The 25,398-nt window shown below is 42.5% G+C and overlaps 1 protein-coding gene across 1 annotated transcript in view; it reads left to right on the forward strand.

Annotated features, from left to right (window-relative positions):
• ARHGAP10 (Rho GTPase activating protein 10) overlaps positions 1 to 25,398 on the forward strand; it is a 160,839-nt gene that overhangs the window by 113,260 nt on the left and 22,181 nt on the right. The window contains exon 20 of the mRNA XM_069978665.1: positions 14,996 to 15,152. Within this exon, the coding sequence (XP_069834766.1) occupies positions 14,996 to 15,152 (157 nt within the window). The remainder of the gene's footprint in view (positions 1 to 14,995; positions 15,153 to 25,398) is intronic.

Raw genomic sequence — 25,398 nt, forward strand, 5'->3', positions numbered from 1 at the left:
TACCCCATAAATGATATTTTGAGGTTTTGTCATTATTTTTATGGTAGATTGAAAGGCGGCATTACAAAGTACACCTGTTACTGAAAAAAGCAACAATCCCTCAGATGGCCCTGTAGCTGGAAACATAAAAGCGGTATAGGCTCTTAGAAGGCGAGAAGAAAAAAACAATAAAGCGAAACTGAAAATTGGTGTGGTTCTTAAGGGGTTAATAGTTATACAAAGTTGTATAAAGCGTGTATGTTCAGGTAGATTTATTCTTAAATTAAGAAAGGTGCATCCGGTCAGACATGCTAGAAGAGTGCCTGACATACCGCTGCTTTTGGACTTTCATTTAGTTACGGATCTGGAAAAAAAAAACAGACTAGACCCTTTTCATTTTAGTTTTTTGATTTAAACACTTTCAGGGGTGGAACTTTGTGAAGACTCCGCCCTTTTAAAACCTGATGAATTGCAGCCTGAAGAGGAGAGCTTTCCTAAAATCATAATTGAAGGTCCCCCTCATCATTCAGCCGCACCATGGAGCACTCTCTCAGGTAAACATGGCGTCAAATACATTTTGGCCAAAGAAATACAAAACACAGTTGGTGAAGTTCTATTTGTAATACAGCGAGTACACCCCGAGTGATGTGCCAGATAACATTTATTACTGTAGTACAGAATACTCCCACTAATGGAGGTCATTGATTGCCAACAGGGTTTGTTAATTTACTTCTACAAAAAAGTAATTTTACTTACAAATTCATTCAAGACTGTTGCAAAAATTAGTGCACCCCAATGAAAGTTTTAGGAGCAAAAGTAAAGTAGAGTTCAAAATTCTAATTAACAAGAATTCATACACAGTGGGGTATAACTCATTCGGCAGGTGACCAGCTGATGGGAGACTATAAAAGGACGTTACTTAAAGGGGTTGTCCAAGAAAAATTAACTTTTCCCCTATTCACAGGAAAGGGGAAAAGTAAGAGATTGCAACCTCTGTACCCCCGCCGATCTCTGTATCAGGCCCCGGCTTCTCTGTTATGAATAGAGCCATGAGTATGGCACGTGACCCGCGACTCTATTCATTCCTATTGAGCTGAGTACATCATTCTTCTGACGTGCTCAACTCTCTCAATAGGAATGAATAGACTGCCGTGCCGTACCCATGGCTCTATTTATAACAGAGAAGCTGTGGCCCGATTTGGGGGGGGGGGGGGGGTACAGAGGTCTGGCTCCGCAATCTCTTTTTCCCTTTCCTGTGGATAGGGGTAAAGTACATTTTTCTTGTGCAACCTCTTTAACAAAGAAAACTCCTTCCCATTTCATACTGTCTGCAATGGCTCCACGTGGAAGAGAAGAAAAAGTTATCATACACTAGAAAGGTGAAGGCTACAAAGGGATCAGCAAAGCTGATACAAATATAAAAGATGGGACTGCAACAATCTTACAGAGGCAGTCAGGCCAAACTGGGTGAGAGTTTCCCATGACAAAATACAGTGTACACTGTGGAGGAATGACGTGTGGCCTGGGCCTGGGCCTGGTGGTACAGTCACTTTAAGCCCATGCACAAAATAGCCCACCTGCAATTTGCCAGGACTCATGCTGAAAAGGGTGAAATATACTGGGACTTTATACTGGGATAAATGATTTTGGAGCTGATTGCTAAAGCACTGGTGTGGAAAAGGGTGAGGAGTACGAAGCAAAATGCATGGTACAGTGAAGCACGGTGGTGGCCGTGTCCCTTGGTGGGGCTACATGAGTGCTGCTGGTATTGGGGAGACGCTGCTTGTCCTTGAGGTACTGCTCTATACTGAAAGAGAACCCTGAGCCCTTGGTTATTGTGCACCTTTGCAATATGACAATGCTCCAAAACACACATCTAAGGCCACTGTTGAATTTCTGAAGACGTTTTGGGTAAAAGTGTTTATGTGGCCAAGTATTTCTCTTGGACTGAAAGCCATTGAACACCTATGGGGAGTTCTGAAGGGACAAGTTGAGCATCACTCTCCATCCAACATCCTGGCTCTAAAAAGAGGGAGTCCTTGGAGAGTGGATAACGATAGATGTTGCTAACTTGTTCATTCAATGCCTAGAAGACTCGATATTGTCTTTGAGGTCATATAAAATAGTAGATGCTGTAGTATGTAGTATGGGTTATGGGTTAAACATATGCTCTATGCTCAGTCTTGTCCATATTATTGGATATTGTTCTTGTGTTTAGGGACATATTGATTTATCTTCTCATTTGTGCCGAGCTCTGTAAGTTTGGTGCTGTTGTACTGCTTTAGTGTCTGTTGGTCTCATTGACTTACAGTGCACTTTAGAAGTTGTAGAAGAAAAAGTTAACATTTATAATTAGAGATCTATGAGTAAAATATCCTTACAGAGCAAGAATTAAAAAAAAAACCAAAAACATAAAACTTTCAAAGTTGTCCATACTAGAGCTTAGCGTAGTTCGAGCACCGCAGTGCACCGATTTGCCCCCACAACTTCTAATGAATTAGCAGAGAGCGGCGGGTGAGGCGGATAGTCCCTGGGGCTATAGAGGCATATCAGCAGCTTAGATGCTTAGATGTTTCCCTTTGAATTAAGACAATATTACAGTATATATGTAAAAAGGGTAAGAAAGGAATACAAAAAGAGTGGGATAGACATAGAGAGAGGGGGGAAAAGAAGGGTTGGTGGAGGACAGTGCACTTCAAGTGGCTGCTAGCTCTGACCCATTAGGCAAATATATGTATCGGAGGTTACCAAACCCTGATACATTGTCTCACTGACTCCTCGATACGCAGACCTCTCCGCCGTATGTTCTGCTACAGCCGCACCGTCAGTAAAAAATAGGTTTGGCCATTTTTGTAGAATTCCTCAGCGGAGGAGCAGACCTGTAACTGCGGCATAAATGATGCTTTCTCTAAATAATCTCACCATGTTCTTGCAGAAGAGAATTATATGATTTTACCACGTGCGTTTACGTAGCCGATTAGGGTTACAGCGATCTAGGTTCTAAAATTCTTTTGCAAATGGGTTGTTTAAATTGGTAGGATGGAAATCAGTATAATCCAAAGTGCAGGAGAGTGCTGAACGAGAGGAGTCGCATCTCTAGTATAATGGTCTTGTGCTCAGTTTTATCCTGTTATCGACTCGGGTTTCTCAAATGTAAAAAAGGAGCAACAGATTTACTGCAATTTGGAGTTCTTCTTATTTACTTGCATTGCTTCATCCACTCTTATTACGTCTCACTTATAGAGGTGATTGATCTCGCTGCTTCTAGGCTCGGGGAGAATTGTTTTTCTTGATGCAGTATTGAATACTTGTCAGTGTTTCCGTGTTGGCCGTGATCTATAAAAACCAAAATGGCAGCTGCCAAATGTGCCTGCTCTTCACTTTATGTTGTGGAAAAATTAGGTGCAAAGGACATGCAAAAATGTACAGTAAAAGTTAGCATTATTCAACTCATGGTAAAAATTAAGGCTGCAGGCGATGAGTTCTAGTGACACCCCTGGAATTTTTTTTTTTTAAATTTCACTTTTTGTCCATTGTTATGGGGGCGGCTATATAGTCTGGGCAGTTCCTAACAGCATTTAGTGACATGCTTTATAGGAAGACTCATGGACATAGACGACAACAGACAAACTGTCACCTTGAGATAAATGAGGCATTACTGAGCGCGCTCTGTGACCTGTGAAGAGGTCATTCCACAGGGAGCTGCTATTGTCTCCTCTATCTACTGGTGTCACATGACGCTGCAATGTTGTACAGATCACTTTACAGGAGCCTCCTCTTATCACCACAGACACAACAGAAAGTCTTAGCCTACTTTTTGACCCAGTGGTAAGAACGAAAATTACAAGATATCAGGATTTTATTATAATATAGATATAAGATGGAAAATGAGGAAAAAAAAGCCATCAAAAATTCCATAAAAAAATGTTTAACATGAAAACTTTATTTATACAATACATAATTTTCTGATGACACGGTCTCTTTAAAGGGGTTATGCCCTGTTTGAATTTCTTTTATATACATATTGCTGCCCCGTTGGTAAACATAAGAAACATGTTATGCTTACCTGTTTTATGCCCCCCTGATGTCCTGATGCATCCAGCTCAGCCAATCACTGGCTGTAGCCCTGTCGCGTCTAAGCCAGTGATTGGCTGAGCAAGCTGTCACTGAGCAGGGACAAAGCATTGTTCTATATAGCCCCCTCCTGCACAGCACCTGGGGTTGGGAGCCCTGTTAAAAGAACAATATCCTGGCAGTCACATGATGGCATAAACTAGAAATTGCTTCGATTGGAAAACCCCAATAATCAAACTCCTTCAGTCCAGTTATTATCTATATCAAAGTTTTCCTTTCCTGCAAGGGTCAATTGTGTCCACATCCTAATGTGATAAAACCAAGAAAACCATCACAAAAGTTGTATGTAAGAGGAAGTTATCAGTATAAAGGGCAATAAACACGTAAAAACAGCATAGAAAGGTAAATGTAAGTTATGTGTAATGCGTAAGTTATGTCCGACAAGTAACGTACAGTATAAGGACTAACAAAGTCGTTCATAAATTTATGAAGAAACAAAGTCCTTTTCCATGTCAGGCCTATGTGATTATAAGGAGAATATCGGCTCCTATTCAGGGAAGTGACATTGAAGCGGTGTGTTTTATCACCCTGAAATGATAGAAGAATTGCACCTTTAACAGAACGAACATCAAGTTCTATACACGGAGCCGTCTTTGTGCATGTATTCCAAGGATACCACCTGATGACTGCCGGCAAAAATGTGATAATTACGGCTTCCGAGTTCTTACAAGCTACTATATAATACCTTCCCCTTTACACAATCACTTATCTAGTTCAATCCTGCAATAAAAATATTCCAGACAAGTAGTAATGCTTAAAAACTAGAAGCATTGTCCATCCTATTGTGTACAGTATATATACAGTATATAGTAAATGGATTGCATTACGAAGGTCGGAGTGAATGCGTTTGTTTTGTTTGACTCTGGTTATAAAGTGTCCCAATGTGCCCCTGCTGTAACAAGCCAGTTGGTAAGACGCATAGAGAAGTAATACAAAGAGCTTTGCTGACTCAATAACTCCAGACCTCATCTGAAAAACTATGTGCTGGGATTATGGCATAGGATTCTATGGCTGAGCAGTTGCATGCAAGCCTTACATCGCTAAGCTCAGTGACAAATGTAAGTTGGGCACTGGTCTAAAATGAAGTGATAAATCACACTCCTCTATCTGGTAGTCTGATGTGTAAGGCTACGTTCACACAACGTACATTTTATGAAAACAATGGCCGTTCTTTTCATAGTGAAATGTGTTGAATTGAAGTCAATAGAAACAACGAACGTTGTTCACACAATGTATTGAACAACATCAGTTATTTGATACAGCCGATGAAATAATGGACAAGTCAATTATTTATTTTTCAGTGCAACAAGAGCTGCTGTTTGACACTCGGCCGTTGTGTGCACGTTGTGTGAACATAGCCTGGAATCTGGATTTAGTGATATCTGTTGTATACATTGTACTGACTATTAGGTTGGGTGGAGCAGGGATAATGTTTTAGGGCTTTTTTGAGGGGTTCGCACATAATACCCTCAGGTGCAACGGCCTGGGGTAAAAGACCCCTTTGTTCAACCTCATCCCTTAAAATATAACTTTTATTATTGTTGTTTAAAATGCTAAGCAGTGAAATGATTTAAATTCACGACTCCTGGTTGTTTTAGGAGTTATAATGCGAGTATATAAGAGGTGTCCCAGCTTGGGTATATGAATTAGCCCCAGTAGAGCCCGCAGGGTCCTACTTTGTCAAGAGACCGGAAAAAAAGAACTGGTGCAGGAAAGCTGATGGTGCAATCATTTTATTTTATTTTTTGAAACTACAATGTTTCCCCAAGCCTCGGCCTGGAGCACTGGGGGCAGGTCAAGCGCCCCCCAGTGTGACAAACCCCCTCTCCTCTGTGACGCGCCTCATTGTGAAGCCGGGTCACAGTGGAGAGGGGATTACGTCACATTGGGGGGGGGGGGGGCTTGGGAAAACTAGCGTTTCAAAAAGACTGCACCTCCGGCATTCCCGCTCCGGTGCCAGATGATGAAGGCTAAAAAAAAGCAGCCATGAACCTGATGGTTTATTTGCTTTAACCCCCTTCTCGCAGGTGGGCCGGCTTCAGAGAGGGGTTGTGCTGATAGCAGCCAGGGACCATGGCAGATTAACCATTTAGATGCAGTTGTCAAAGCTGACAGTTGCATTTAAATGGCTGTAACTACCATTACAAAATCCCCTCCGCTAGTAAAAGTTTAAATCACCACCTTTTTCCTGTTTTATAAATAAACACATTTGATACTGCCGCGTGCGTAATCATTTGAACTATTAAATTCACATCCCTGATCTCGCACGGTAAACGGCGTGAGTGCAAAAAATGCCAAAGTGAAAAATTGATATTTTTTGTCACATCAAATCTAGAAAAATTGTAATAAGTGATCAAAAAGTCACATATGCGCAATCAAAGTACCAATAGAAAGTACAGACCATGGCATAAAAAATGCCACCTCACACCGCCCCAAAGACCAGAGGATAACAGTGGTATAAGAATGGGAATAGACCAATTTTAAACACATTTAGTTTTTAGGTTTACATTTTTTAAAAGCCATCAAACAAAATAAAAGTTATATAAGTTATATATCATTGGAGTCGTACTGACTTTAGATAACATGTCAGTTTTACAGTGTAAACACAACCCCCTCAAAATGAAAAAAAATTGCTTTTTTTTCAATTTTACCAGGCAAATAATTTTTTCCCCGGGTTTTGTAGCATATTTTATGGAAAAATTAAGTTTGCCATTGCCAAGTACAATTATGTAAAAAAAATATAGGGCTAGGGCCTTTTATACATTAGGAGGAAAAAGCAACTTTAGCCCTGTCCTAAAGCTGCCTCTCCAATGTTTCATTGCTATACACAACGTCCTCAGGAAAAAAGACGGCTATCAAGCTGCCAGCCAGACCGGAGTTGGATGGATCTATCTGAATAGCTGCTCCCCAAGCAGTCATGGATGTCGCACCATTCAAATCTTGTTAGTGTTAACAAAAGCGATCACATGATCCCTGACCGTGAACACATCGCTACCTCCCTACAGGGGGACTTTTGAGTTATGGAGGGGCATACCTGGTGGGGAAGCATGCTGAGTGCATCGAAATTTGCACATAGACTCCATCTGTGGACAACTAATGCACTGAGCATGTGCAGAAGAGCCCCGATATACAACATAACGATACTGAGCATGCTCCCCCACCAGGTACGCCCCTCAATGACTCAATAGGTGATCATTTTTGTTAACTCTCAACAGTATTAAAACATTTGAATGGTGTGAGATCCATGATTCTTTGGGGAGGAGCTGTTTAAGAAGATCCATGTAAATCCGGACTGGCTGGCTGGCGGATAGCCTTCTTTTTCCTGAAGACGTCGGGAGGGATTTTTCCCCCTGTGATGGGGTAATTAACATCCACAAATATATGTAATATATGTAAAGGTTACCATACTATAATGGAACTTTTGACCTTTCCCTTTAAACCCTTTTAGATGTCTCGCGGAATCCTAGCCTGGAGGCATCAGGATTCTCTTAGGGTACCATTACACAGAACGATAATCGGTGGAATCGGTCCGATTTGGTTGATAATCGCTCCGTGTAATAAATACGACGATCAGCTGATGACAATGATCATCGGCTGATCGTTGATATAGGTTTGAACCTATAATTGTTGGGCGCCGACCGCGCACTGCTACATGTTATAGTGCGCGGCTGATGATTTAGATTACCTATCCAGGCTGCAGGGCTCCTCTTGGGGTCTTCTTCTCCTCTGAAACTGTAGCGTGCGGGACCAGGGGAGAAGAAGACTGCAAGAGGAGCCCTGCAGCCTGGACAGGTAATGTATAAAGTAAAAGCAAGGGCTGCAAGGACATCAGTAACAACGATAAACGATAATCGGGCCGTGTAATAGGCCTAGTAAAGGAGCGGCGATCTAGCAGATAGGCACTCGTTTACAGTTATTATCTGGCCCCATCGGCCCGTGTAATACCACCCATAGTCTGATGTTTAGCTGATGAGTTTTCTGTTTTGCCGTCTTGTAGATGTTTGTCGTGACCGCGTCCTCAGCCGGCTCTATACAAGGTGAGAAGGTTCCATTGTGCGGATCGGCTTCTGCATTTGTCCGTTTCCTTATTCAGCTCCTACAGTCATCCGCTCAACCCTTCCATGTAAACAGGGTTTAGCACCGCGCTCGATTCCACAGGATGACAAATGGCGCTCGCTGCCGCACCGCCGCCGCCGCCCTGCAGATTACTTCCTATTGGGGAAAATTATCCTTTAATCACACTTTTCATTTGCTTTCCCATTTTACAGTACATGATCTCATTTCATTTATCCCTAAGGCCTAAACTAATGTAATAAGCGGATGAGAGTTGTCATAGGAGCGTGTACCAGGCGGAGAGGTTGCACACGGCGCCGTTCAGCTGATTTATAAGCCTGGTGTTCATAAACATGGCAACGCTTCTCTACTTTTATTATTAGCGTTGTTATCTGAGGCAAACCGTTTACAACATTGAAGTGTATCTGTACATAAAATATTACGGCCCCGGCTGCGTCTTGGCTTATTTTTGCTAACTGCTGTCTCCATTGGCTGCAATATTGGAGAAGGACGGCCATTTTCAGGGTGGTCAGCAGGCCGCTGTATCTACCCTATATACCGTATGTAGACTATAGACTGATGCCAATATGGGATTGTAGAGATCAGATTCTGCCAGCAGTGATTTCTATAAAGTGGTACTCCGGAAGAATTTCTTTTTTCTATTCAAATCAACTGGTTTCAGAAAGTTATATAAATATGTAATTTTTCTTTTTAAAAATCTTCAGTCTTCCAGTACTTATCAGCTGCTGGATGTCCTGCAGGAAGTGGTGTATTCTCTCCAGTCTGACACAGTGCTCTCTGCTGCCACCTCTGTCCATGTCAGGAACTGTCCAGATCCACAGCAAATCCCCCCCCCCCCAAAAAAAAAAAAAAAAAAACTCTCCTGCTCTGGACAGTTCCTGACATGGACAGAGGTGGCAGCAGAGAGCACGGTGTCAGACTGGAGAGAATACACCACTTTCTGCAGAACATACAGCAGCTGATAAGTACTGGGAGATTTTTAAATAGAACGGAATTGCAAATCTTTATAACTTTCTGAAACCATTTCATTTGAAAGATAAATATTTTTGCCAGAGTACCCCTTTTAAATAAAACATTAGCTCTTGTGACTCTGCACATGATCAAATGATTGCTCCACCAACTGATATGAGCTGAGCATATATTTATTTCTATAGGACGAGGTGGATCATCTAGTTCTAATCGTTTGACCGTTGCAATGCAAAATGACTGACTGCCAATCGACCCTCTTTAAAAATACCCGTCCTGGGGGGATGTTTGTTTGTTAGCAAAGTGAAGTCAACTGGGGTTTACTGAGCTGCACTGCTCCCCTCTGCACAGTAACTATAAGTGCTCGTAATGAGCGCTCATAGTTATCGTGCAGCAGCAGCACTGACTGAGAAGGAGCTGTTGTCTCCTTCCCTCCACGTCAGTCACTGTTGTGGCTGCAGCGGTCACACAAGGCCGCTCTCTTTCTCTGGTGCCGGCGCTAGAGTAATGTCACTGGAGCCTCTGCGCCTGGATAAGGGGAGAGCGGCCTCTTTTGCCTCTGCAGTGCGGCCACAAGAGCGAAAAGAAGACGACCGGACCCAGGTGAGTATATTGTTAGTTTTTTTAATGTTATATGCTGTATGGGAGGGGGAGAACAGGGGGGCTATATACTACTGGGGGAGCGCACAGGGGGGTTATATACTACTGAGGGAGCGCACAGGGGGGCTATATGGGAGGGGGAGCAAAGGGGGGGCTATATACTACTGGGGAGCGCACAGGGGGGTTATATACTACTGGGGGAGCACACAGGAGGTCCTTATACTACTCGAGAAGCACACAGGGGGCTATATACTACTGGGGAAACGCACAGAGGGGGGCTATATACTACTGGGGAAGCGCACAGGGGGGTTATAAACTACTGGGGGAGCACACAGGGGTCTATATACTATTGGGGGAGCGCACAGGGGTCTATATACTACTGGGGGAGCGCACAGGGGTCTATATACTACTGGGGGAGCACACAGGGGTCTATTTACTACTGGGGGGGCTATATACTACTGGGGGAATGCACAGAGGGGGGCTATATACTACTGGGGAAGCGCACAGGGGGGGTTATATACTACTGGGGGAGCACACAGGGGTCTATTTACTACTGGGGGGGCTATATACTACTGGGGAAGGGCACAGGGGGCTATATACTACTGGGGGAGCGCACAGGGGGCTATATACTACTGGAGGAGCGCACAGGGGTCTATATACTACTGGGGGAGCACACAGGGGTCTATTTACTACTGGGGGGGCTATATACTACTGGGAGAGCGCACAGGGGGCTATTACTACTGGAGGAGCGCACAGGGGTCTATATACTACTGGGGGAGCACACAGGGGTCTATTTACTACTGGGGGGCTATATACTACTGGGGGGAGCGCATAGGGGGCTATATACTACTGAGGGAGCGCACAGGGGTCTATATACTGCTGATGTTTAGCTCGGACCTTCACCTGACAATATACCCTGGTAAGTGGACCTTCAATAAAAGTTGTTGAGTACCCCTGTTCTATACTATGAGTCCTCCATGATCTTGGCCTGTAAGACCTTTCTGCTTCTTGCATCCCGCCATATACTCGATGCGAGGCAGCCGAGCTTCTCTTTGTGGTATTTTCCACCTGGCAGCTGGATGTGAAATATGATTGGATTGCCCAGATTTTTCCCAGCTGTTCTCATGGAATTATGTCAGCCAGGTATTAGATTTCTGCAGCTCCAAGTGTATTTACAAGTAAAAGAAATGTAGAAACTAGAAAAACTGAATCCTCCTCCCTGTGAAGTCTCTGGAGAAGCCGGAGCAGGAGGCATTTCAATAAAGCGGAGTATTACAAAGAGGTAATGATGAGTATACAGAGCCCTACCTCGCTGTATACTACAGAACCAGCCAGTTACTTTCTAATATAGAACGCAGCAATATTGTAAAAGGTTTTATGTCCCACATGGAATGTACTTGGCCGTTTGCTGCCGAAGCTGTCAGTCCCGGTGAGTGGTCGTCCATTCATCGCTGGCAGGGTCTCACATCTTCACAGAGGGGATTGATCTGAACTCATATGATCTGCTCTGGTTTATAGACCCGACCGGTCAGACATGTGACGTGATGGATTGGGGCGTGCAGGAAGTCATTACGGCTTTCATTAGAAGGTAGAGTCCCTGCTACAGAGAAGCCGCGGCACCGCTGGAGTCACCTGAATGTCGGGAATAGGCTGATTTTTCAGCAACCCTGTCAGGTTAGGAAGTGGCTGTAAATTCCTTTCAATCGGATTTGGAGAAATTGTAAAGAAACAAACTGTGCAGTCCGAGCACGGCGACATTTATTTTGTTTAGCATTAGAAGCCACTAGAAAAGCGAAAGCCTGATAGACATTTTCCGTCACTCCATCGTTCTAAGCTACTAGTTGCCAAACACTGGGCCCACATAAAGGGAACCTGTCATCACTTTCATACTGCCTGAACCACAAGTCATCAGGGAGGTGCCCAGTTGCCCCAGTCCACACCACGGTCTTGGTCGCTCTCTCTCTCTATATACATAAACAAGGACAGATCGAACTATTAAGGCGGGTGGGATGGGGAGAAGCCACCAGGGACCATCGGAATGACTCTTGGTTCAGACACCATAAAAATTAGGATGGATTCCATGATGTTTTCTCTAGCATGCTGCTATATAATGTCTGTATGGCAAATTTTATTATTAGCGGGTTTATTTATTATTTTGAACTAGAATTTTCCCATACTTAAACCAGGCCTGTTGATATGGCTATATTCTGAGCATGTTTAGCAGTTAAATGGCCACTTCTGTCTCTAGTTTGGATGGGGTTCTTCAACCATTGAAGTGAATGGAGTTTAAAGTGTCACAAAACTTTTGACATCAGTCCTGGTCTGAGTATTCGGGAGCTGGGAGAAGGCGGCACTAAGCGTGGTCCTTTCCCGACTCTTTGTCACGTGATCAGTGGGACTTATTATAAGTCTGACTGATCACGTGAAACAGAGGCGGGAGAGGACCGCGCTTAGTGCCGCCTTCTCCCGGCGCTATCTCCCAATCAGTATGGGTCTTTTCACATGTCTCTATGATGTCTCTATGATATGTCAAAAGTTTTGTGAAACGACAGTGACACTTTAATTGCAAACCACACCTGAACTGGAGACATCCTCTCTCTGGAAGAAGTGGCCATGTTTTTCTGGATAACCCCTTTAAGTACTGAATCCCTTCATTACTAGCAATCCAAGAAAGAAAGTTAGACGTGGACACTAAAATATAGAAAGTATATACAGAGGATTGCAAACCATAAAATGTCATGTATGAAAACAAAAAAGGAAAATCCTGAGAAAAAACAATGCACTGACTTGGTGTGAGGGAACGCGCAGGGTTTGGTGCCGGGGCCGCCTTCTCCATTATTTCCCTCCTGTGATTTTGGTTGGTATGATCTCTTATTTAGGCGTGTTGTGCAAGGTCTGTGATGGGTGTATTTCTTGTACTTGTATGTTATATTTGTATATGACATTTGCACACATGCACTTTACCCTTGTACTTATTACCAGTTATGGACTAAGGACACAATGGTTTTCCATATGGACGTAAGTTGACTTATAGTCCTCCGGTTTGAGGGTTGATTTACTGTGATCTTCCTCTAAGACTTTGCATTTTAATGCTGTATACAGTCTCTCTTTCTTTTGTTATAGTTCAGTTGATTTAAAATGTCATTTTCCCTATAACTTTTAAAATCTAAATCAACAGTAGATGTGAAATAAATCAAGTTTACAATATAAATTATTATTTTTTGTTTCTTTTTTGTTATCATGCTGTAAAATAAAGCTGAACAGTTACGTCATGGATGTCTGTCACGAGACAACCCATGCGTAACTGTACGTCCTGGGTGTCTAAGGTGCTATGAAGCTTCATAGCAGGTGGGGGGCCCTCACCGTTAATGACAGGCTGCAGCGATCGCACTGCAGACTGTCACTATCCCCTTAATTGTCGTGATCGTGGTGTGTAAGTGACAGGAGCAGCTCGGACCGCCGGAAGTCTCTTCATGCAGTTTAATCGGCGATCTGCTGATTGAGTCTGCCACAGGCCACAGGCAGGCTCAATGAGCAGAGCGCCTATTACACTGATCAATGCTATGCCTATGGCATAACAATGATTAGTGTATACAATCTAATGATTGCATGTAAAAGTCCCCCATCTCTTGTTAGCAATGTCCTATGATGTTAGGTGTATATACAGCCCTTTCTGCCTGGAAGTCTGCTCAGTAAACGAGCGCCAATCTAGTAGATCGGCACTCATTAACACTTTAGGATGGGGCCCTCTAATAGGACCCAAAGGGGTGGGAGAGGAGGAGGTGTTACAGAAGAAGAGAAGCTTGGCGAAGAATATCTGACACTTTTCACTAGGAAATAAAAGCATTTATCTAGTTTCTGGAAGCACAGACAGATATATGAAAGGTATCCCCTATCCTACCAGCTATATAACTGTGTCATCAGTTTAGAACGTCAATTGTATCGGACAGATTTCTTTAACTGTAAACATCATTGTGATTATAAAAAATAATTAAAATACTTTATCCTCATGTATTGGCCAAGGAGTGTGAATTGAGTTTTGTCTTTAATTAGTATAAACCATTTATAGATCCGGAACTCGCTAGATGAGAGTTTCTTGCCCAGTTTTTGAGCACCTGTGAATTAAGAATCTTCTAAAATTCTATTTGGAAAATGTTCTACTTTCATTTCTGTATCATTTCAAAGTTTTCACTATGATTAATGAAACCCTGGCACAAATGGACTTTTTTCCCCTCTGTTGCAGAAAATGAATTGTTTTCACTAGCTGACCTCATTCTGAATTTTTTTTGGCTGCACATATTATTTAGAAATTTTACATTGCCGAAGTCTTGCAAAATAACTTTCTACTGTAACAGTTATACTAATACTCACAGTATATACCAATATTCACAGTGTATACCAATGTACTAACAGTGTATACCAATGTAGTAACAGTATATACCAATATACACAGTGTATACCAATACTCATAGTGTATACCAATGTACTAACAGTGTATACCAATGTACTAACAGTATATACCAATATTCACAGTGTATACCAATGTACTAACAGTGTATACCAATACTCAGTGTATACCAATGTAGTAAGTGTATACCAATGTAGTAAGTGTATACCAATGTAGTAACAGTGTATACCAATGTAGTAACAGTGAATACCAGTACTCGCAGTGTATACCAATGAGAAGTCTGAGGAAAGTGAAACTTTTCCAGGAGGCAGGAGGTGCAGAGGGGAACATAACAAACAAGCACTACTTACCCATCCCCATGCCTCCAAAGCACTGCATCACAGGCTCTTTGACCTCTGCCAAAACTCATTTTGCCCAATTAGCGGCTGTAGTGCTGTCCCGCCCCAGTCACTGACTGACAGCAGGAGTCCCGGAGCAGGAAGGCAGCATTGCGGAGGCACAGGGTCAGGTAAGTAGAACTTTTTTTATTATGTTCCTCCCTGCCTTTGCCTGCTGAGAATTTTTTCCCAGACTTCTCCTGTAGCCAATGGTGCCAGCTCACTAGACAAGTATTTTGTTTTCTGATATAAATGATTGTTCTAGAATCATCTACAAGATGTCATTTTCCATATACCATACATGTTCATAGCCGCCATCACCTTTTAATCTCTCCCTGTATGAGTACCGGATAAGAATGGGGGTCACAATGACATGGGAGTTATTCTCCTTTTAAATCTTCACTTTTTCTAAAAAAAAAAAAATTCTCTCTTTATTAATGTTCTTTCGTTTTTGCAGATAACAACAATTCTCCAAAAGAAGATACACCTAGCGGTAGCATGGACTCGCTTTCACCTGCGTCACTCACTCCTCTGGCGACGTGCACAAGCCCTTCATTTGAGAAAAATCATCTTTCAGCAGATGCCAGTGAGGTCTTGGAGTGGCCCGCCTCTGAGTAAGAGCTTTTATAGCTTTATATATTTTAATAATACTGACAACTATTACCAATAAGAGTATGAGCACTTTCATGTGGGTAGATGCTGATCTCCTTATAGGCCCTGGGGTTATAGTTAGTAATAGATCCATATGCACATGGTTAGAGCATTTCCATAGAAAGAAATCAATGTACAATAGTCACCTTTTGGTGTATAGAATAGGACTCACCCTATTTATGTTATTAATTTACAAGGATGTACAGAATATGCTGTATTGATATACTCACAAAAAGAAAGACTATGGAAAGGTCTGATCTCAGCCCAGGAGCACCATTGGGAGCATTGCCCTGCCCCCAGAGTGCAAGCCGGCCCGCCTGCTCCATTGATTATAAGTAGGAGCTGCAGCACCGTCAGGATCCATAGAACTCTGAGAGAGGACGTGCTGCAGCGCTGTCTTCTCCCAATCGGCACAGGTCATGATGACCCATGGTTGCCCCATGTTAGTACTGTACTGCTGTGGCAGAGTCCAGGTAAGGTACAAGAGCCGTCTCCTCTCTCCGGGTAGGATTGCGGCTATGCTTAGTATCACATTTAGTCACTTAGTTGTAATACACCGTTTTCTTCTTCTTGCTACTTGTGGAGGAGATGTGTAAATTATGGTCGACCGAAATTATGAAATTTTTATTGTTTTTGTGATCAGACATAAGGCTTCTACTTCATGCAGCAGATTGGAGACCGAGCAGCTTTTTTTTAATATAAAATCGTATGTAGGCTCTCTAGGAGTAAGTCCTATATATCTGATGCTTGTGGAGGCAAATTAATTATATCCTATATATCTGATGCTTGTGGAGGCAAATTAATTATATCCTATATAACTGATGTTTGTGGAGGCAAATTAATTACAGGAGATATTTAAAATATATCACAATTTTATCTTATAATTATCTTATATTTTAAATATCTCCTGTAATTAATTTGCCTCCACAAACATCAGATATAAGGACTTGCTCCTAGGGAGCCTACATACGATTTTATCCTATAAGTATTCTTGGGCGTTAGAATAGTAGTGCACTCGGAGTATATATCCTCCAACACTTTCCAATTCCATAGTAGGGTGCAGCGAACATACATTGTACACTTTTTTTTTTAAATTTATTTGAGACCAAACAGTTCATTCTGGAAGGAGGAGGGAGCTGATCCATCGCCTGTGTGTACATTGAGCTGTTCACATGACAACTGCGGACACTTTCCAAATTTCCCATAGAATAAAGCAGAGAGTGTCGGTGCATGTAGAGTTGTCCCTTGTTTGTGAATGGGGATCCCTGTTCTCCGGATCAGTAGAACCTCCTCCAGTCAGAATTGTATATCACATCCTATGAATGTGCTGTGTTAAGAAACCCGATTTCATCTAAACACTTACATACCTGGGAGAATCACTCCATAGATTTACAGTAGAATTTATGTCCTGCAGCAAGCGGGGGGGATGAGCGTTCAACGAAGGGCGACATTTATGAAATTTACAGCAGGGGCGTATGCCAGGGAGAGCACACAGATTCGCTGCTTCTCCCTGGTGTACACCTGCTGTATCCCCTGCTCGCCTGATAGGCGGCTAACAATAGCTTGGGGGGGGGGGGCGGGGGGACGCGGCAAGGGGGATACCTTTAGCATGATTTACGCCTGCTCCCACGAACGCTCTGTTCATTGTCTGTGTGACGGCTAGTGATGACCAAGTCCTGTACTTTATGTACTCTGTGTAGCTTTTCCCTCTTTTCGTTTACACCATTCGCCACATGGGATGACAATTGTTGTATTTTAATAGATCAGACAATTACACACACTACAATATACAATATGTTTAATTATTTTTATATGTTTTATTTATATTATGGGATAGGGGGATGATTCTAATCTTTATTGGGGGAGGGGCTTTGGGATTTTTTTCTACTTTTTTTTTTTTTTTTTTTTTTTTACACACATTTTTAATTCCCTTGAGAGACTTTTACATGCAATCAATAGATTGCATACACTGTTCAATGCTATGCCATAGATATAGCATTGATCAGTGTAATAGGCGCTCTGCTCATTGAGCCTGCCTGGAACGCACGGTGGTCCAACACAGCAATGGGTCCCGATCGGTAAGTGACAGGAGCTGTTCCTGTCACTTACACCTTAACGCCGCCATCACGCAGCGGAGCGCGCCTCATAGCAGTATACACGCCCAGGACCTGTACGCCCAGGGTAGTCTGTTGACTGGCGGCAAGAGTGTACATATACATCCTAGGTCGTCTAGGGGTTAAAGGGAATCTGTCGCTAGGTTTACACCACTTTAAATAAGGGCAGAATAACTAGTGACAGTAATGCTTAACATATTGGTGTATTACTTATATCATTCTGTTCCGCTGTTCTCCTAATATGCAGGAGAATAGGATTCTTGCCACACCCCTCCCCCCACCCTCCAGCTGCTGATTGACAGGTGACTGCCTATACACAGCATGGATAGATAACTGTCAGTCAGCAGCTGATGGGCGGAGTTTTCTGCTTCTCATGAATATCCAGGACTACTGGGCTCATGCACATAATGGAGTGGACTACTTATTGTCCATGTTATTCAGGAGGAGATCTCTGGATCAGCTGCACAGAGCAATGTAAGTGATACAATGTAAGTGTCACTAGTTCTTTACCTTGAGACAAAGTCTCTCTAAAGTGTTACTATCATTTGTAAAAACTCCTGACATGTCAGAAGTGCGTAATGGTGGGGGTCCGGGTGCTGAGACCCCCGCCAATCACTAGAATGAAGGGGAAGAAGCCGCCTGCTCCTTCTAATGATATTTAATGGATCGGGTGGGCCAGATTGGCTTTATGGGGGTGGGGCGGTGCTCCAGGCCATGGATTACACTGCTAACAGCATGGGAACAGCACCGAGGAGGAAGGTAAGACACATACTGTCCTCCTCATCGCCCCCTGCGCAGTAGGGAGCTGTCAGCAGATTCATCTAACATGCTGATAGTTCCCCTTTAAGCATTCATTTCAGTTCTAATACATTGTGACTGGTAGATCGGCTACAATAACATTTCACGGTGTTGTACTTATGTTTTAGATTTTTAGCTGTCACTTTATATTAACTACAAGGTAACATTTTACTCTCCATCCCTGAAAATAATTTGATCACATTTTATGCATTGGTGATTTCATAAATCCAGCTCCTAGCGGGCGATGATTCTGGCAGGTGTGTATGTCACTAAACGCTGTAAACCGTGCCGATAAGCAGATACATCGCTCCGCTTTATACTGCCGTAAATCTGGACTCATTCTAACCGCTTTGACTGTAAATTTTAGTGGTGAAATGAACTAATGGTATCCAATGTCCCTAGTTATCCAAGTTTAATTTCCTTCCTTATTTATAAATTGCATCAATCACGGCCGTCATACGGAGAAGCCGCTAAAAACTAATTATAATAGGAAAACATAACCTGAAACCTTTATCTGAGGAGATTTAAGTGCCGATAAGGATAATTTATTTGCTGTTATTTTCCCTGAAAATGTGTTGGTGCAGATTGTCTCTTTTTGTACTTATACATATATAAAACCTGAAGTGACAGCTGGGACGGCGCCAAGTAGACGGTCGTAAGCATATAGCATGGCACCGCCTGTTGACTTGGATGTAAATTTCAAATGATATCTGAAAGAAGTTTGTTATTTAAAGGAGTATTCCAGGAAAAATCAACTTTTCCCCTGTCCACAAGATCATGGGGAGTCTGACCTCCGTACCCCCTGCCGATCTCCGTATTGGGCCCCAGCTTCTGTATTATGAATAGAGGCGCAGGTAAGGCAAGTGACACGCGGCTTTATTCGTTCCTTTAGCGCTGACGGAAAAAAATGAATGGATAGGGGAAAAGTTGATTTTTCTTTTAATACCTCTTTTTTTAAAGTATTTATAATAAATTGCATTATCATAATGTGCACTTGTTTGGTGTAGAAATAAAAATTATGTTCATTATGTCCTTGTATGTATCACAAGCCATTTCGGCCTATAATCGTTTGGTTAATAGGACACGCACGATGTCGGCTGACCATGGTCTTTCAGCATGTTAAATAAGCACAACAGTTCCATGTGATAGGATCGGGGGCAGCAGACCACCACTAACTTCAATGGCTGCTCCCTCCCTGTGTAATAACACTTGCAGTGAGCTGGAAACAAGGTCCGCGCTCCCTTCCCCCTCTCATTATTGTGCCTCAGAAGTGGCGGAGGTTATATATTTAAAGTATAGATATATACTGTAGCTATTATATATACACCAGAGAGACCCACCCCCCAGGAGCTTCCCTAAATGATTGTGTTTTCAAAAACTTTTAGTTTCAATAGTTTTTATTAGCTTTTACAAAGCAGTTACAAAAAACAGCTGTAAAATACGGCTGTACATGTATGTATAAACAATGGTAATAAAAGTACACAACTAGTGCAATAACAAAGAAGTAAACCAGTGTGGTTATTCCGCCAAGTAGCTTGGTAATAACTCTTATGGGTTCCTTTATATGTTCATTTAAAAAAGAAATGAATCAGCTTATAGTAATACCGTAACTCCTGAACAAAACGAATGAAGAGGCGACTCCACAGGATAATGAGATAATGGTAGGTATAAAGGACGAATCTAACCCACAGTTATCCCCCAATTGTGCACAGGGTAATGAGGATGATGATATGTCTTTTACCTTCCTTCCTTACGCCGTTCCCGTTCTGTTAGTAGTATAATCCTTGGTCTGGAGCACCGTTAGGAGCACTGCCCCGCCCCCAGTGTCAATGGGACAGGCGGAGCTTCCAGCGGAGTCCTCCCATATTCTGTAGTGGGAATCTCCCCTAACAAACGGCCCATTTACTACCACTAGAGATGAGCGAAACGGGTTCGGGTTCGAGTCCATCTGAACCCAAACAATCGATTTGATTAGCGGTGGCTGCTGAAGTTGGATAAAGCTCTAAGGTTGTCTGGAAAACACGGATACAGCCAATGACTATATCCATGATTTCCACATAGCCTTAGGGCTTTATCCAACTTCAGCAGCCCCAGCTAATCACATGCTGAACAATCGGGTTCGGATGGACTCCAGCTGCTCCAGGGTCGCTCATCTCTAATTACCACCTTCTCTGTTACGTGACCCGTGTTTAAATACTGAAACTTTTTGTTTCCAGTGTCATGTTTTACGTCTAGAACTGCGTGCGGTTTCCGACATCTTTTTCCTGGGTTTCGGGCATGTTTGCTCATCCGCTAGTCCTGCATGCGGCCAATTATAACACTTGTGAGTTCTGTGTCCTCGGCCTTTGCTCTTTTGTGATCACCTTACCTCTTAAATTATGAAATTGTATTCCCAGCAGCGCCCGGATGGTATTGAAGCACTTTTTTCTGACAGTTAAAATTTACCTAGCCGAGAGTTCTGTGTTCTTCCCTCCAGAGATCTGCATACAAAAGATTCTTCTTACTACTCGCTTTATCTGAACTATTAAGTAAAAGGTCCTCCACTCCAAAATCCGGATCACGTCACATCATTGGTTAAAGGAACATTATACCTGAATGAATCTTGTGGCCTTGTGCTATAACAAAATAACAAACAATGATGTTTTCTCCCATCATTCTGCTCTCAATGCTCCATAATGAGAATGTGACTACAGAATTTTCAGAATTTTTGCAAATGTGGTAAATAGGAAAAACTAATTTTTTCATAGCTGTAAATGTTGGGACCCTTTGCTTGTCACTTAAATTTGAGCTCTGGGGGCCTCTCATTTCTCTTGATCATCTTTGAGATGTTTCTAAACTTAGATTGAATTCACTTGTGGTATTGGACATGATTTGAAAAGCGCTGTCTGTATATGGTCTCTCAGTTGACAATTCATGCCAGAGAAATAACCAAGCCATGAGGAGGAAAGAACTGCCTGTAGAGCTCAGAACCAGGATTGTGTGAGCACAGGGGCTTTGGTAGTTCTTAAAAGGAGGAAGATGGGAACAACCAGGACCATGGTGCAGCATCATAAACACAGGTGAATCAAGTAGGGAAGTTTAACAGTGGATTCCCTCACCTGATGTGGTTGTGCAAGTCTGAGGCCCAACTCTCCAAGCGTATAGAGCTGATGCGCAGCCTATCCTGTATACCTCAACGGGGCAATTAGAAAGTTGCAGACCTCCAATCCAGAAAGACAGGTGGAACATGCTTATATCTTATAATACTTTTAATTTAAAAAGTATATTAAAACAATAAAACAAGGATACAGCACAATGTGTTTCCAGGCCGGACTGGTCTCTTCATCAGGTTCATGGAAGGATGGCAGAAAATTATTAAATCCAGGTGTGCAAACCTTGTGGCATCATAACCTACAAGACTGGAGGCCGTAGTCACTGCCAAATGTGCTTCACCTAAGTACTAAGTAAGAGGTCGGAAGACTTGCGTCTATATTTTAGGTTTCCCTTTTAATAAATTAGCAAAGATCTCTAACCTTTCTGTTTTCCCTTTGTCATTACAGTGTAGTGACATCAATGGCTTTACCATGCGCAGTATGCAAACATCAGTCAGACTGTGGGGTACTGAGTGATGGGTTAAAACTTAAATTTTTATTTTATTTTGGCACTGTCCCAGAGCTTAGCAACCCTGTCCGCTGCTCTCAGACCAGTGACTTAAGAGATGGGGAAGAGCCATCTTAAAGGGATTATTCCAAGACTTTAATTTATCACCTATTGACAGGATCGGCAATAGAATTGTGATTGATGGAGCTCTGACAGCTGAGAGCCCGACCAGTTAGGAGAATCGGGAACCTTGTCCACTGAGAGAATGAAGCTAGGTTCACCTGTCATGGTGGAGCTGAAGACGGCCGAGTACAACTCTTGGCTATTTTTGACAGCCCTATAGTGAGTGAATGAAGCTGCAGCCAAGTATACAGACTGCTGCTCCGTTCACATAGACAAAATACCTCATTTTGTTGATTGGTGTGGGTCCCAAGGATCGGACCCCGATTATCAAAAAAATTCTACTTTGGTTAGATAAGAAATTATAGGATTGAGGTTACCCCCTTTTTATTAGCCTTCAAACAAAACCTTCAACATAGATTGCATTTTGAACAAGGCATGGTTAACCCCTTAAGGTCAAAGCCTATTTTCGTTTTTGCGCTTTTGCTTATTCCATTTTAAGTTTAAAAGTCCATAGCGCTTGCATTTTTTCACCTAGAGACCCACATGAGCCCTTATTTTTTGCGAAACCAATTGTACTTTGCAATGACAGGCATTATTTTTCCATAACATATGCTGCGAAACCGGAAAAAAATCATTTGCGCTGTCAAATTGAAAAAAAAACAAATTTGTTTTGATTTCGGGGAGTTTTGCATTTACGCTGTCCGTCCTATGGTAAAGCTGACTTGTTATGCATGTTCCTCAAGTCGTTACGATTACTATGATATATAACATGTATAACTTATATTGTATCTGATGGCCTGTAAAAAATTCAAACCATTGTTAACAAATATACGTTCCTTAAAATCGCTCCATTCCCAGGCTTATAGCGCTTTTATTCTTTGGTCTATGGGGCTGTGTGAGGTGTCAGTTTTTGCGCCATGATGTGTTCTTTCTATCGGTACCTTGATTGCGCATATACGACTTTTTGATCGTTTTTTATTATATTTTTTCTGGATTTGATGCGACCAAAAATGCGCAATTTCGCACTTAGAAATTTTTTTGCGCTGACGCCGTTTACCGTGTGAGATCAGGAGTGTGATTAATAGTTCGGGCGATTACGCGTGCGGCGATACTAAATATGTTTATTTATTTATTTATTAATTTATATTTATAAAATGGGAAAGGGGGGTGATTTGGACTTTTATTAGGGGAGGGGATTTTTTATTAATAAAAACACTTTTTTACTTTTTTTTTTTTTACTGTAACTAGAAGCCCCCCTGGGGGACTTGTATATACACAGCACTGATCTCTCATAGAGATCAATGCTGTGTATATACACAGCAAAGATCGATTAGATCGGTCATAGATTACTATGGCCTGCTGCAGGCCATAGAAATCTATTGCCGAGCCGGGATCAGCGTCATTCCGACGCTGAGGCCCGGCACGGGCAGAAGAACGGATCTCCCCCCCCCGCGATCGCATCGCGGGGGGGAGATCCGTCCCACTAGACACCAGGGCAGTGTGAACACAGCATCTAAGTGCAGCTGTCAGGTTTGACAGCTGCACTTAGAGGCTTAATTAGCCGACGCGGCAACGGGACCCGCGCCGGCTAATAGAGGCACTGCCTGGCTGCACGTGTCAGCCGGGATCAGCGCCGTTCAGAGCGGCGGGACCCCGCTCTGAACACCCCGAGCGGCACCATGACGTATCAGATACGTCATGGGTCGCTAAGGGGTTAAAGGACAACTCCGTTGAAAATTTTTTTTTTGGCTTATTTAACACACATTACAAAGTTATATAACTTTGTAATGTGGTTAAATACCCGGTCTGGCCCCCTTCCCCCACTTTCCGACCCCCGACCCCCCACCCCGGAAGTTAAAGAATGTATACATTACCTATTACAGTCGTCACGGTCCTCTTCTCTGGTGTCGGGTGATGTCAGAGCTGAGGGCGGTCCGGGTCTTCTTCCTCCTCGGCGTCTTCATTGAGAGTGAATGGGAGAGAAAAGGCTGCTGGTGCACATGCGCACCAGCAGCCTTTTTATTGGCTGGAGCGCATCACATGGCTTCCAGCTTGCTCAGCCCTGATTGGCTAAGCTTGCTGGAAGGCATGTGATGCGCTCCAGCCAATGAAAAGGCTGCCGGTGCGCAAGCGCACTGGCAGCCTTTTCTCTCTCATGGACCCGGAAGCAAGAGACATCGCTGGACGGCGGATGTAGGTGACGGTGAGGCGGACGGCGGGCGAATGGAGTGGCGATCGTCACCGGAGGGATGGTGAGTATGGTGTCTGTGTGTGTCTGTGTTTTTTTTTTTGGGGGGGGGGTCCCGCCGGAGTTGTCCTTTAAATAAGATGGGTGAGTCTAAATCAAGTTAAGTAGATGGTGCTCGAAAAACTCTGTCCTCAGTGATGCCAAACGCATATATATATAGTTAGTGGTGTCTTGGATTACGAGCATAATTCCTTCTGGGACGGCCCTTGTAATCCAAATCCACTCTTAAACCAAAGCAAATTTTCCCGTAAGAAGTCATTGAAATGCAGACAAACATTTAGAAACGGCTGAATTTGTGATATATAAGTTACTGTACAGTATAGCAATCAGCATGTCGTATATAATGTATAGTAACTGTATAACCCTGATAACACAGCAGCTGGATATGTGATATATAAGTTACTGTACAGTATAGCAGCATGTGGTATATAATGTATAGTAACTGTATAACCCTGATAACACAGCAGCTGGATATGTAATATATATGTTACTGTACAGTATAGCAGCATGTGGTATATAATGTATAGTAACTGTATAACCCTGATAACACAGCAGCTGGATATGTGATATATAAGTTACTGTACAGTATAGCAGCATGTGGTGTATAATGTATAGTACCTGTATAACCCTGATAATACAGCAGCTGGATATGTGATATATAAGTTACTGTACAGTATGCAGCATGTGGTATATAATGTATAGTAACTGTATAACCCTGATAACACTGCAGCAGCTGGATATGTGATATATAAGTTACTGTACAGTATAGCAGCATGTGCTATATAATGTATAGTAACTGTATAACCCTGATAACACTGCAGCAGCTGGATATGTGATATATGTTACTGTACAGTATAGCAACATGTGGTGTATAATGTATAGTAACTGTATAACCCTGATAACACAGCAGATGGATATGTGATGTATAAGTTACTGTACAGTATAGCAGCATGTGGTATATAATGTATAGTAACAGCATAACCCTGATTACACTGCAGCAGATGGATATGTGATATATAAGTTACTGTACGGTATAGCAATCAGCATGTGGTATATAATGTTTAGTAACTGTATAACCCTGATAACACAGCAGCTGGATATGTGATATAGAAGTTACTGTACAGTATAGCAGCATGTGGTATATAATGTATAGTAACTGCATAACCCTGATAACACAGCAGCAGCTGGATATGTGATATATAAGTAACTGTACAGTATAGCAGCATGTGGTGTATAATGTATAGTAACTATAATATATAGCAACTGTATAACCCTGATAACATAGCAGCTGGATGTGTGATATATAAGTTACTGTACAGTATAGCAGCATGTGGTGTATAATGTATA

The sequence above is a fragment of the Dendropsophus ebraccatus genome, chromosome 7, assembly GCF_027789765.1.
Source record: "Dendropsophus ebraccatus isolate aDenEbr1 chromosome 7, aDenEbr1.pat, whole genome shotgun sequence".
NCBI classification, from domain to species: Eukaryota; Metazoa; Chordata; class Amphibia; order Anura; family Hylidae; genus Dendropsophus; species Dendropsophus ebraccatus.